This window comes from Morone saxatilis, unplaced genomic scaffold (genome assembly GCF_004916995.1).
Source record: "Morone saxatilis isolate NCDOM2014 unplaced genomic scaffold, NCSU_SB_2.0 Contig6, whole genome shotgun sequence".
NCBI lineage: Eukaryota > Metazoa > Chordata > Actinopteri > Moronidae > Morone > Morone saxatilis.
In genome coordinates this window covers 7,955,989-7,970,796 of record NW_023340206.1, presented here as the reverse complement: position 1 = coordinate 7,970,796, position 14,808 = coordinate 7,955,989, and the positions used below count along the sequence as shown (strand labels likewise).

Genomic DNA, 14,808 nt, shown 5'->3' with positions numbered 1-14,808 from the left:
CACACACACACACACAGGTTGGCACCTGAGTGGCACTTGGACACTGCATCCCTGTCTGTGCAGGTGGACATTGAGAGCTGATCACAGCAGCCCAAAGTGGACTGGGCATGTCTGATGATGCAAACACACACACAGAGAGAGTACAGTACACAAACAGTACTTCATATGCAAGGTTGAGTGCATCAGTAAAAAGTCAACTCAGTGAGGATCTGTGAAAATGATTCCTTGTACATCATAATCTTAATCTCTGTGATGTAAAACCCCACTGTTCTACGCTTGTATTAAATTGCTTTTCATAATCCTTCAATTTCAGTTGATGTAACATTGAAATGTCAAAATTGATGACATAATATTGTTACATAAGGCCTAAAAAAGGAAAGTGTTCTGTTTGTATGGAGGCTGACTGCACTGTCTGACACTCACTGCCTTTTCCTCTTGACAACTGCCATCTGTGTGCCAGTGTGTGTGAGACTGCGTGTGTGTTATTGACTTCAGATGGACACCAGAAACTTGCAATAACACACACAGAAATGTAATGTCATGTTGGATATTACATTGTGGTTATGTCATGTTGTGTCTTTTTTGGGCATTATTAATATTTTATGTATTATTACGGCATGACATTTTTCATTATGTGTCATTAGGGCAACATTTAAAGATCCCCTCCTGACATATATTAGGACATACATAAACAGTCTGTTTGGAACTATAATATGACTGATATGTTTTAGTCTGCAAAAAAGTACAATTTTCACAAACCCAAAAAAGGCATCTACTCCTGGACATAAGATGCTTCCTTCTTCACCATAAAGCCAATTCTCAGTGTATGTGCACTGGTGGCTTCAAGTTTCTAAGTCTTTGACAAAAGTAATCCATTACATGTGGATACACTCAACGCACTACTTTCATTTATCTCTAAAGAGACTGTTGGTCTGCTGTGGCTATGACAGACTTCTTTTATTTTACACGGACATGATTGATGTTCCAACCACAGATGGTTTTCCTCAGGTAAAAGTGTAGAAGAATTAGCCTGCATTGATAATTATGATGATAATTATTATTATTTTGATTTTAATAAGATCTCATATACTTATCTGCATAAGAGGTGTGTTAACTCTAAAATATATACAGTGTATGCATGTGCTATAAATGTGTACTCTTTACACATCGACGATGTTCGATGGTATGTGACACTGATTTATTAAACACGAGATGATAATGTGATGTTTCACAACAAACAGACCATAAATTAATTGTGAGGACACGTGTTGATGTCATGGTTGCCAGATAATGTCTCAATATGACATCTTAGGCCGTTACATGTCACATCTTTTTAGGTCATGTCATGTGCTCCGTCATCATTCTGTGACAGCGGATTTGTCTTTTCATGTAAAATGTACCATCCGTTCGGGGAGAAAACTAAGAAAAAGAAAGATGAAAGTGCCGATGAAAGCAGTTTGGACTCATGTGCCTTGCTCAAGGGCACTTCAGCAGCGATAGTGGACACTGGAGATGAAGGATGACTCATCCACAACTGGAATACACTCAGCAGCTTTCTGGGTACAATCAGCCATGTGTGTGCAAATCTGTCTTTATATTTGGACAGAAATGCTTGTGTCTGTGTGTGTGTGTGTTTTACCCTGAGGTGCTGCCTGTGTGCTGCTGGCTCACTCTCGGCCAGTTTCAAAGTGCTCTCAGTGTCACCCAGCCACTCCTCCAGCGCCTTCTGATCTGAAACAAGCTTCTGCCACTTGGAGTTGCAATCCTGCCAACGCCTTGATGTGCACACAAACACACACAGATTGTCTTTCAAATGTGCACACAGTCAATATTCATGCAATCATCTACATATATGCAGTATATAAATCTGGAAGCTCCTCTTTGCTTCTCCCTGCACCCACTCCTTACTTCAGCCTGTCCTGGTAGAGCTTGTTCAGTTTGTCCCAGTTGGTATTGAGGAGGGTGGCGGTCTCCTGGATCCTCTGGCCCTCCAGAGGCCGAGCCGAAGACACCATCTCCTCTCTGCGGGCCAACGCTCCCTCCACTGGGCTTCGCAGCTTGTCAATGCTCGCCTTCACCTCCTGTGTGTTACGGTGGGGTGGAAAACACATATTTTTTACATCCTAACTCATAGATTTGGAGCACCAATTTTAAGGCATTAAAAGCTGCAAATGGCTTTTTTGCTCATTTTTGTACAGCAGCATGTTGCCGTCATCAATGCATAATCAATTTCTCATTGTTACAGGGGAATTTCTACATAAAGATTTAAGTTTTAGTTAAAAAGTAAAGGATAAGCTGGTATAGATACAGTACTGGATGGAGGCTAGATCCTAGACAGAAACACTAAAGCAGTGCTGACCTTCAGGCAGTGCTCTTGCTGCGGCAGGTTATAATACGCTGCAGGCCAGTATTCAGGAGAGTTCAGCTTGAAGTCCGTCTCTGACACTGAACGCAGCAACGCCTGCAGCTCTGTTTGATACTCCTGGACACCCACACACATACACACACGCATATATACACAGGAAGGCGTAAGCACCAACACATACATGTTCACAAACACACAAAGTAGAGAGGCACATCAGAAAAAGACCGAAAAATATTATGACTTCATACAAAAGAATACATGTTTTATATCATGCTTGTTAATTTATCTAAGCGGGCATATCTAGGGTTGCTTTAAGGGAAAGAAAATCGGATTTTCAACTTACTAAGGAACTGATCTGGCACTTCAGTTATTAAAGAAATTCACTGGATGTCAAGTCATTTTAAAAAAATATATGAGAAAATATAAATCAGATCCATAAGACATAATTTTTCTATGAACAAAAGTATACATTTATTGCAGTGAATAATATAAAATAATCATATCAAACCCCATATAAATTAATTATTTTAGTTGATGAATTTTAAACTTTGATAAATGAAGCCCCAGATTCATTTCAAGGCCATGTGATCTCTCACTGTGTCTAGAAAACTCCTCTTCAAACACATTATTAATCCCCATTGTATATCATGATCATACTCTTGTCTCAACTCCCTTCTAATTTATTTGAGCCTTCGATTATGAGTCAGCTTTTGAAATTGAAATGAATTTTACATTTCCCCTGACCATGACACACAATACTCTAACATGAAGCTGCCTCTACCACTGAAGCTTGTCTCCACAGTGCAGAGATACTGGGATATTAACACTCGGCTCTGTTCATTTCACCTCATTGTTATGCTCCTGTCACCTGGCCAATTGCTTCTCCCGTTAAATGGCACTTTTTAATTAACCCCAAATATAAAACACACACATTAGCATTATTAGCAGCCTTACAGAAAGTTAATGATTGCTGCTGGCCTGAAGTTAACAAGTCAGCTCTGGGTTTGCCTGGTGTGACAGTAATAATGTCTGTAACAGGAGTGGGATGGAGTGCACAAGCTGATTCACTCACTTGCTAATGAACTGAATATCCTTTTCAGGGATTAAACTGTTCAATCTGGCGGCTCTCTACTTCTTTTGGCAGGAAGGAAACATAGATTTGCTACGTCTGAATTATTAAAAGTGTTGTGATTTAGTATTGCACTCCCATAAAGTTTGGAGACTCACACGAGACAGAATGGTCAGAATCAAAGCAGCAGAGGCCGAGATATCCTGACGTTTGGCTCCTAGTATGTGTCATTAAACCCTCCCTGCCTGGTGAATGCCCACATCTTTCAAACGCCCTACCCCAGTTCGTAATGCATGCTTTTTGTTAAATATGTCTCCTCCAGAGCCACAGAGGACATTTTCTGACTGTTTTCACAGACGCATTAGTCCTCATGGTGAGTAAACTGATGTGTAAAATTTGGTGCAATGCCCCTTCAACTGCATTTTACATTGGAGTGTTGTCATTAAAGAAAGTTTCCTCCAACATCTGACACATGTAGGTGTGTTATGAAGTGAAATGGAAGGCCAGAGTGTCCCAGTTTCTCTGCCCACTATTTGCATTGTGCCTGCTGCAGACAGAGAGCCCTGTCATACTGGGTTTCAATGGGGTAAAATAATGAGAATTTTACAGATATGTAGACACTCTCCCAAGGCAACCGTGTCTCTGACTAATTCTCTTCACTTGTACTTGCACTCCACATTTACCTGAGAGCATGATGAGAAGATACCACTAGCATTTCTGTGCTAAATGTGTGGTAAAATAATAAAACATTTAATTTTTAAGCGAGAAGGTTGGACAAGGAGGAATGATTTAGGACCTAATTCACTCATATAACCCAGTGTGACAGACTCACACATTATCTCTCATTTGGTAAATCACAATCATTTAAATAATATCTGCTCTTAGTGTACACACACTGAATTTTTCATTTGGAGCCTTTTTGACATTGTGTGCATGTGTTTGTGATTTTAATGTGTGCTACTGAGAGCAGAGTAGATCTAGATGATGAGAGGGGAACATCCTCAAACTGTGAAAAAAACAAAGTCGGCATTGAAACAATAACACAGCCTGTTACTGTGTGGATATTTGATTAACCCCCAGGTTAGAGTCTCATTTTCAGCAGGAAGTTTGGCCCAAGCAGTTATTCTAGTCTTGTTTAGACGTCTTTGTCTAGACTGATGGATTTTAAGCTCCTGCCAGTAAACACAGATTCCTATCCAGCATCTGAAAACTGACTCAGTGTAGGCGTGCAGTTTTTGGAGTTGCCTGATGTCATTACTCTTCCAGATCCAAAGATTGTTTTTGTTTTTATATAGATTCAAGGCTTGAATTTGGAACTACAGACCAATTAAAGTCTTAGCTTGAGTCTCCCACACTCATGATCTAGTCTACTGTTCTCTTACTTCTAGACGACTTGGACTGAATACACATCTGTACTGTATTTGTCTTTATCAAAACCGGGTTGTAAGAAGATCGGCAGCAGCATCCTAATATGCATTCGGAGCCATTGCAGTGTCTGATTTTACAATATGCTGCATGTGTAGCATGCCGCAATGATTCATTGCTGCCCAGGCACTGAGAGGAGATGAAAATGAGTAAGGGCTCTATTTTGGTGCTGGCGTGTAGCTAGGTGTGGTAAGGTGGCATTTTGCTGGGGTGCATTCGGACTATTCGAGTCGCTTTGGTGTTCTGGTGATGGTTGCCTGTGTGCCGTGACAATGTCCTCACTTATTTGGAATTTAAGTGTATTTTCTTCATGTAAAAGTGTCAAATCTAACTGAATTAAAGTTAAAAAAAGGAAATTACTTTAGAAAATAAGAATATTTTTTTAAAATAAATACCATATGCAAACCACATTTTTAAAGCCCCATCCGTGATGAGGAAACTTGAAACCTCCAGTGCACATACAAAGTAGGGGATGTGATTGTCACCCACCTGTAATGTGGGATAGTGAATTCTTTCTGATACCACCCCATATCCAAGTGCACCAAATGAGCTTGGCCACCAAATTATCAAAGGTGCGTTTGGCACACCTGTTGTGCCATGCCATAAAGTTTACGAAAATAGAGCCCTTAATGTTCAAATTACAGTACACATCTTTCATCTTGTCAGCTTCTCTTTTTTCCTTTGAGATCTATTCTAATCTCTAAAGGATAACTTGCATTCCCCTCATATATATTAATAATTTGTACATTCAGTATATTACAGCAGATGGAGCATCATCAAAAGCACATTATACATAGGTAGCTGGAATCACTTCAAATATATCTGATTATCATATTCTGTTGGGACATTTTCTCTCTGCTACACAGGTCTGAGGTCAGCTTCAACAGCCCCCCTGGACCTGGTTGGGATTGAGTGATTTGCTCAAGGACACTTTGGCTTGGGAAGATGCTTTGTGTACTCATAACACATTCTTCCATAATATACAGGACAGCAAGTGTATGTTACGTAACTTTCGGTGCTGTTGTCTAAAGTTGAACCAGGCCTGTGATTGCCCACACCGGCTTGGAGAGTGTGAGAAATGAAGAGCACCAATTACTGCTTAAGAGTCCTTGAGCAATGCACTGAAGTGCCTAACCATCTTGAGTGGAGCAGCTCGGAGGCCCTGGCAGCTCCCAGGTTTACTGTACCAGAAGCAAAGCGTCGCTGAGAAAGAGGAGCGGGCTTCAGTCAAGATGAAAATGCCGCTGAATATGTGCTTCTCAGTGTGCCAGAAGAAATGCATTACTGACAGTTCAGATGTGTATTTGTCCAACAGTTAATACCATGTGGTGTTATTTGCATGTGGTTGATTCATGTGATTGATTGACAGGAATACATACATCTTCACTGACTGGCAGATCAGGGAACTGCAAGGGTGTAATGTGATTGGTTGGCCGAGGGGTGGGGGCATGCAGTGACACAGAGCCAGACAGAGCAACCAATGAGATTCAGACATGTGAGCGAGCTTCACATGTACACATAAGACATGTAAATGAGAATGCAGCAAAGAAAAACAAAAAAAGCAACTCGGACTTTATTTTCGAGGGAAGAAACTAATTCTGATTTAGACTTAAAGTAACTTTTTAAAGGTAACGCACAGCTAACATTGCTGAAAATTGTTAAAAACATTAGACTTTGTGAGATAAAGAGTATGAAATCAATGAAATCAGGCATTTAAATTTAAACAAAGTTGTATTCTTTTGAGGTTATTTTTAGAGCTTCATGTTATCTGAAAGGATAATTCTGGTCATATTCTATATTTTTCTCATTGTGAACAAATTCCATGTGCAGAGCCAAATCAATAATATATTTTTCCTACTAACAGTATTGTGTGTGTGTATCCCACACCTGATATTCCTCTGTGTCACAGAGCTCCATTGTTGTCCAAAAACTATTAAAAAACAGCAACACTGTTGCACTGGGTGACATGTTCCTTCATTATCATGAACACACACTGTAGTTTATTTTAACTCAATCCCACATGCACTGTCCTGCTGCCACAAATACTCCAAATGTGGATTTATCTGAGGGAATCTTTTTTTACTCACAAGAGCACCAACTATTTCCTTCTGTTTAAGTAACGTTTGTGAAAAACTATAGCGGGTAGCTGTTTTATAAAATGATTATAGCTTTTTTTATTGTGAGCCGTTAGTAAAGATTTACATCTTCAGGAGGAACCAGTGGGCTTGGAGCTGAGAGGTATAGAGTAGGGAAGGCAGAAAGTATTGAGAGACAGACTAATACATTGTTGGTTCTGATCTTTTCATGGGATTTGTTGACAACACGACACCAGACTTTAACCTATATGTAACACATTTATTGTTAGACATAAATATAGAGAAATGTCTTCTTGAACTCATTTGAATCCAGTGTATCTCCCCACATTTTGTGAAATAGTTAGATGAGAAGATTGATACCACTAGTAAATCTGAGTGCAAACTAACACCATCCAAAGTTGAACAAAATGATGATTTAAGCCTCATGCAAGCAACATAGTTAAGTAACTATGTTACTCAAAAGCAACATAGTTAGCTAACTAGGATCATTGTTAGCACTTCTAATTTGCATCATAAAGCACAATAGTCAGCTAACTATGTTGCTATGTTGCTACATTCAGAAGCCTGTTAGGCAGATGTTTTAAACTTTGGACAGAGCCATACTAGCTGGTTCCCCCTGCTGCCAGTCTTTATGCTAAGCTAAGCTAACCTGACCTCTCCTGGCTTTAGTTTCATATTTAACGCACAAACTTCTCATCTAACTCTCAGCAAGAAAGCAAATAGGTGTTTTTCCCAAAATGTGTTGAGAGTCTGTGTCTTGGTATCATAATTAGCCTGTACTCAGGTCAGAAATGCAATTGTACAGTGAGCTAGAATACACCTTGTTGGCTGATGGAAAATATATTCGTTTTTTCGTTTAATTATGAGGCACAAAATGTATTCCAAGTTAAAATCTGACCTAATTACAAGCCATCACTGATTTAGGATTGTTTAAGTAATAGTAAACAGGAATGTCTTCCTACTGCAGCCTGAATACCACATTTTGAAGGGGATTCATTTTGGATAGTAGTTATTAGATGCCTTTCAAGTTAATTTCATGCTAATAGTTAGTAAAAACAATTGTTATACTTTTATAGAAAGACTCACACACTGTTTTAAATGAGATTAGATTGTAGTACTATGTAGAAGTATTAGTATTAGTATAGTATTCTCTGTTAGTACTGTAGATAAAGAAGTTGTGCCTACTGAAACTCACACTTTGTCTTTTGAAGGGTATGAACTTGCCCTCCACCTCAACCCAGCGCTTGTTGAGATGGAGTTGGCGGGGCTCCACTAGATTGGCGGCTCCAGCTTCTGAGAGCTGATTGGCTAAGCCCTGCACCTCCTTAAGCTCCTCCTTCTTCTTGTCGAACTCTGAGCCAATTTCCTATTGGACGAAATCAACCAGGACGTCACTTGCTATTGAGCCCGGGAGGAGGGGGGTAAGCACAGAGAGGCATGTGGATGTACTTGAATAATACACACTCACACAGCAACAATTAATACATAGTTAAAATAATAAAACACATTCATTTGCTCACTAGCACGCACTCCAACAAAGACACAACACATTAATAAAAGGGATAAAATATCGTGTTTGTCAGTGTCAAACATACACAAGGAATTCATTGTATATTGATATTATGTGTCTCAATTTAAATAATCCATATAAAATAAGAAAGTGGTGCTATACGTAGGAGGCGCACACTGCCTTGAGACTTTATTTACATTGAGAATAATTACAATCACTGGCCTTTTAAATAAGTACAGAGGAGTAAGTGCAGTGTGTGAACTGAGGAGTGTGGGGGTGAAAAGAAGCAGAGACAGAAAGACAGATAGATGAGCAGACAGGCAGACAGACAGGCAGTGAGGAATCTCAGTTGCGGCAATGACAGGTGAGTCTGAGTCGAGCGAGTCAGACGTCCGCTTAGCGAAATGTCATAGTGATCATCTGAAAGTGAAAGACACACACACAGAGTCAGGGTGGGACAGAAAAACAGGTGGAGTCCAGGGTTTCTCCGTCAAACCTTTTTCAAACCAGCACGTTCAAAACGGACTCTGAAAGTGCTTCACCTGGATGTAGCTTTAACATCAATATATCATTGTCAAACTAATGTGGATAACCAAATGTCATTAATATAATGATAAAGTAAATGGTATAATGCATAAGTATTTTATCATTTATATTCATTTTACTATAATATATTAAAAACATGTTTATATGTTATCACAACTGTATTATTGTATATAGTCAATCAATTATTATCTATTACAGAAGCTTCACAGGACTTGACAAATACATTAATAAACACTTAAAAAATGTCCTTACATTTGCTCACAACTACATCAGTTTGTTGTATTGTGTTATAAACTATTTATTAATTTGATAATATACTGATTATAAGTGCTAAATAAATGGGTTAAAATTGTTGTTTTACACTGTGAAGTCATGGAACTCAGTGGTACAAACTTTAAAATACGGTGTGCAGCTCAGTGGGCATTAGTTGTTTTAAGCTATAATAAATAATAATGAAACTACTGCCTCAGGGGTAATTTGGTAATGATTTATTGATGTTAAAATGCTTCACACAACACTGTTTAATTAGCCTCTTTCTAACTGTGGGTCCACTACAGAACCAGATAAAAGCTGCAGCCTTCTACTGGAGAATTGATCTGCAGTTATTTCTTAAAATAGATATGAGGACGATTTCCTGGAACAATTATTCAGAAAGTTCTCTTCCCAAGTGAATAAAATTGCAAAAGCCTTGACACCAACCCTTTGTCCAAAAGCAGGAGAAGAAGAGAGGTAGAAAGAATTTTTGACATGAACCAGGAAAATGTAGAATGAGAGAAGATTAAAGACACAGAAAGTGTGAGACAGAGAGTGAGATGAAGAACTGGATGATGAGGAAGACAGAGATAAACAGGTTGGATATCAAGCTCCATGGTTATTTCTTAACATGGGAGGAAAAAAAGAACAAGGCAAACATATCATTGTTCATATGAATATATGTCTGTATGTGTTTGTGTGTGTGTGTGTGTGCGTGCGTGTGCGTGTATGTGTGCATGTGTCTGAGTGTGTGTGGTCACCTTGACCCTCTCTCCTTCAGGGGGGTCAGGCAGTTGGTCCACGCTGCGTTGGATGTCGTCCAGCCAGGCCAGCAGGTCATGTGACTTCCTTCTGTACTGGTACCACTGGGGAGCGATGGCCAACGCCTTCCTGTTCCTCAACACACGCAGGTCCTACACACATACACACACACAAATACAGAGACAGGAACATCTTGGGCATCACAGAGACTACAGAAGTCTAAAAAGCATTGTTGTGTTGTTGCCATTATGACCTGGACTTAGATAAATGGAAGAAAATAGTGACGTGGAATTGTGTTGATTAGGTCTAAAAGCAACGTTTTACTGGGACTTTGGAGCTGAGCCTAATTCATTTTTTGGCTGCAGCTGTTCAGGACCCTGATATTTTCGAGTTGTAAATAGCAGATGTGTTTGATATGATCACAGCGGCTCCAGCCACTGAATGCATCGATCTGGACAGCAGGACTGAACCTCCTGTTATTACTGGATAAACTGTGCCGACTCTCAGTTCTGACCAACTCTCAGGCCATGATTTCCTCTCTGATTGCAAGATCCTGTAAACATCTAGTGTTTCTTCCAGTTTTAAGTATGAAATCAGTTATTTCTCTTTCTTGTGTCACTCGTTTCTGTGTTACCTTGACGGTGTTGTACTTGCTGTTGAGCTGGTTGTGCTTCAGTCTGATCTGCTCTCTCTTGTCCTGATCGGGGACTCTCTTCTGTAGATTCTCTCCTTTCAACAGTAACTCCTTCACTGCACCTTCTTCACAGTCCTACACAACACACACATTGTTTAGGAGTGCACACGCAATATGAAAGGCAGTCAGAAAAGCTGTATTCATCCTTGTCTGCGTGTGTGAGAGACCTTGTTCTCCTGGAAGTCCTCCTCCTTGAGGTTTTCCCCCTGTTTGACTTCCTCCTCCAGGAGCTCCAGCCATATCTGTGCTTCACTGTGGTACTGCTCCAGCTCCTTGGCTGATGCTGCCGTCTGCCACACACACACACACACACACACACACGGCAAAGATGCACAGGCACACAAGGAAAGAAAGATCATTAGTGGTCAAGAGAAAGTAAATTTAGTCGGAGAAGTTGGAGCAGATTTAGTGAGAGCTTGAAGTAAATTTAGTGTGAGAGTTTGAAGTGTGTTAAGTAAGGATTTAAAGTACATTTAGCGAGAGAGTTTGAAGTCTATTTAGTGAGACTTTGAAGTAAATTTAGGGAGAGTTTGGAGTAAATTTAGTAAGTTGGGAGAGAGCTTGAAGTAAATTCATGGGGATAGTTGGATTATAGTATTTAGCAAGAAAGATGAAAGAGAGCGAGTCCATTTCAAGCTGCAGAAAGTCAAAATAACATTAAAAAAAGCATATTAATTCAATTTTATCAGAATATGTGTGTGTTATTGCTGTTTAAAAATAATAGTATTCAGAGGGTATAACTGTCTTTCTTCCCTACCTGTCCAGAGGCGATGCGTTGTGCGATGGTGTCAAATCTCTGGTTAAGCTGCTCCACTTTTGGTCCCACCTGGGCCTGGCAGTTCTCCCCCCTGGTGGACATGAGCTCCTGGGCCAGAGCCCTCACCTCCTCCATCTTACCCCGCGTCAGCTCCAGCTCCGCACGCAACACCTGCAGGACACAAACACACACACACACACACACACACACACACACACTCACACTCAGTCAGTCAGTCAGTCAGAGAAGCTGTGTTTCCTCGGGTGCATGTGATTTGAACGATTGAGACGTGGTTTAAAGTGCAATGGATGTCTTATTTCACCCCTTTTTGGGGGTAACAGGAATTTCATCCTTGGTACTAGTGATGCTGCTATAAATTTCTGAGCAGACCAAGGCTTGAGAAAAATCATAAATATGTTTTGTGAAAATGCCGACAATTACACATTTAAAGATTTACTCTATAATATTCCATTTAGGCTTTACAAGCTCACATAGAAATGTAATCATCATATATTAAAACAGCTACATTCACTTGCTCATTTTTAACAACTGAAAAATGTCCGAAAAGATTTTCAAAAGTAACATTTTCAATACTATAAATTCACTGGTGATTAAATAAAAAAAATGTTATACAGCTTCTTATGAATTTCTAATTATGATGGCCTCTCTTGGTTTCCATAATGATAGTGTAGAGTGAATGCTCACTGCCTCCCATAGGGCACTAACAGAAGATAAGTGTGTGTTAATGATCTATCACTGTGTCTCGCAGCTAATCACAACATAATAATTATCTTTATTTTAAAGTAATACTGTATTTCTTCTCAGAATTGACCTGCCTTACATCCAATCTACAAACAGACTCGGAGAACTAGTGGATAAAGAACACCTGGAAACACAGAAGACATAGATTAAACACAACATATATAAAGACTAACATTCACACCTTAAGCACAGCGTCGTTGGGTCCCTGGCTGTCCATCTCGTTCATCTTTTTCTCTGCTCCGTCAATCCATCCGTTCACTTCCTCAATCTGTCCATCCAACTTCTGCATCTGCCGCTGGTAGTCCTGAGAGAGAGAGGACACAGAGCGAGAGCGAGAGAGACAGAGAGAGAGACAGAGAGAGAGAAAGAGACGTCGAAGGTATTCATTTCTTGAGGCTGCAAACAGTGACACTTCTAATGAGCTATATTTAGAGAGTTTAGAGTTTGGTGTATTTTTTGGCGTATTTTTAGCACTGATAAGACAGGTCTTTTAAATTCTATTTCTTTCTCTGACCAGCAGTAGGTTGAGCCACTCTTCTGCTCTAGATGTAACTGCAATCCAGTTGCAACGCAGCAGGCTGACTTTGTCGTCCACCAGGCCCCCATGGCCCCGCAAAACGGCCTTGAGGGCCTCTGCGAGCTCCACCACCGTCTGCAGCTGTGGCTGACGTCTCTCAGTCTCCCCATGGATGGACTGACAGGGACAAGAGGGTAAAAGTCAATTATGTCAATTTTTAGAATAGACTATGTTTCTATATGTGTGAGTGAGTTATTGTGTGCTTTCTTGTGTCATACCTGTGCCCATGCCACCTCCGCCTCCAGGTCACTGGGCATACCGTCCACAGCAGAACGCCTGGTCAGCTCAGCGTCAGTGGCAGCAAGCCACTCGGTCAGCCCGTTCAGCTCCTTACGCAGCTTCCTGGACAACTTTAGACTTTTCTCCAGCTCAAGTTTACTCTCAGTTACCTACAGACACATAAAAAAATGACAAGTCTAAATCTGACTCACATAATCATGTGTGTCTCACAGTATATGTGTGTGTGTGTGTGTGTGTGTGTGTGCACTAACCTGCGATCCCAGCTGGTTGTAGAGCAGCTTGAGGGCAGTCACCCTCTCGTCCAGCTCTTTGGGCTGCTCAGTCTGCTGCTTCTGGACGATCTGTCTGCCTGTTTTTATCACCGTCTCCACCTCCCCTTTCACTTCACTCAGCACCTTGTACAACTTCTGTTCGACACAAACAGACAGCAGGGGCTTAACATAGGATCAATACATCCAGTTATCCGTCTATCTGCCAGCGTGGTGCTATTACCCACCATGCACTGCTCCAGCTGCGACTGCACCACGTCCTGCTCCACGCTGCCGATGTCTAGTAACCCCACCTGGTTTTTTACGCCAGCCAGCACGCGCTCACACTCGGCCAGCCGAGCGTCGAAGTTGGCCGGCTTCTGGAAGAGCCGGAACTTCGTCCACACGTCCGTCAGCATTTTCTGTAAAATGTTGTAATGTTTTAAAACAAATTTGAACAGGATGGGGTTTTTTTTCAGTTTGAAAAACCACCAAGCTCAACATGAAGCGAGCATACTCAAATCGACTGTGACCTGCAATTATCTCTAAATAAGCTACAACAAACGCGGGCTGAAAAATTAAGTAAATTATATAAATAAATGGGAAAAAACAGCAACACAGTGTTAAGTGCAGATTGCAGAAGCAGAAGCATCCACCATGTTTTCACCAGCTCAGATCAACTCAGAATCACACCTCTCCTGAGTACACTACACACAGCTGGCACAACGTGGATATCTTCATTATTGAAATCTTCTGACAAGACCAGGATTTAATGGTGGTGGTTTAACTGACCTTGGGTGCTTTTCTAAACTCTGACAAGCAAATCTCTAAACTCCATTGTTGTATTTGTTTGTTTAATGATATGACTGGTTAAGGACTTTTCTCCGTTGGATAAATAGGGACTGATATTTTGCATTTGGTTATGTGTACTGGTTTTTAAAAATATAAGGAAGAAGAGGAGCGGAATTGCTGAGACACTGGCTACATTTATACAATATGTGTGTCCATCTTTCTGCGTATTTGTACATTTTCAGGTGTGAGTGTGTACCTGGGTTAGGTCTATCTGTCCCACGATCCTCTGAGATGGATCTTTGTCCTGGTTCTTCTTCCTCATGTCCTCCAGTGTTGCATCGTGGCCGCTTAGCTCAGTCTGGATTTTCTGTTGAACACACATACATAACAAAAAACATCTTTACATGAATGCCAAATTAACAACAAAAAGTAAGAGAAATAACACAAATATATAATTTCAAAACAAATTAAATTAAAAAAATAAGTTTTTTTAAACTAAAATGAATGAAAATGTAGATTTAATAGCAATAAAATACAGAGATTTTGTGAAATGAATAAGGCCTGTTTGGAAAGTCAAACTAAACCCAATAAAGTTTAAATTGATTAATAGTGTAATGCCTCCTGTTGAACACAAGGGGGCAGGAGGCCTCAAGGAAAGAGGAGAGGGTGCTCAAAGGCTTTAATAACTTGCCTCTCTGCCTCTCTCTCTCTCT

At 40.4% G+C, this 14,808-nt stretch overlaps 1 protein-coding gene across 8 annotated transcripts in view; it reads right to left on the bottom strand.

Moving 5' to 3' along the window:
• Nucleotides 1–14,808, bottom strand: part of dmd (dystrophin) — a gene marked incomplete at its 5' end in the record, with an annotated part of 195,686 nt that overhangs the window by 74,663 nt on the left and 106,215 nt on the right. For all 8 annotated transcript variants that reach the window (XM_035677552.1, XM_035677560.1, XM_035677555.1 and 5 more), the window contains 14 exon segments: nt 1,640–1,775; nt 1,909–2,081; nt 2,360–2,482; nt 8,151–8,321; nt 10,025–10,177; nt 10,660–10,794; nt 10,887–11,009; nt 11,477–11,647; nt 12,420–12,542; nt 12,753–12,932; nt 13,034–13,204; nt 13,307–13,462; nt 13,552–13,725; nt 14,352–14,462. In XM_035677552.1, coding sequence (XP_035533445.1) covers nt 1,640–1,775; nt 1,909–2,081; nt 2,360–2,482; nt 8,151–8,321; nt 10,025–10,177; nt 10,660–10,794; nt 10,887–11,009; nt 11,477–11,647; nt 12,420–12,542; nt 12,753–12,932; nt 13,034–13,204; nt 13,307–13,462; nt 13,552–13,725; nt 14,352–14,462 — 2,100 coding nt within the window.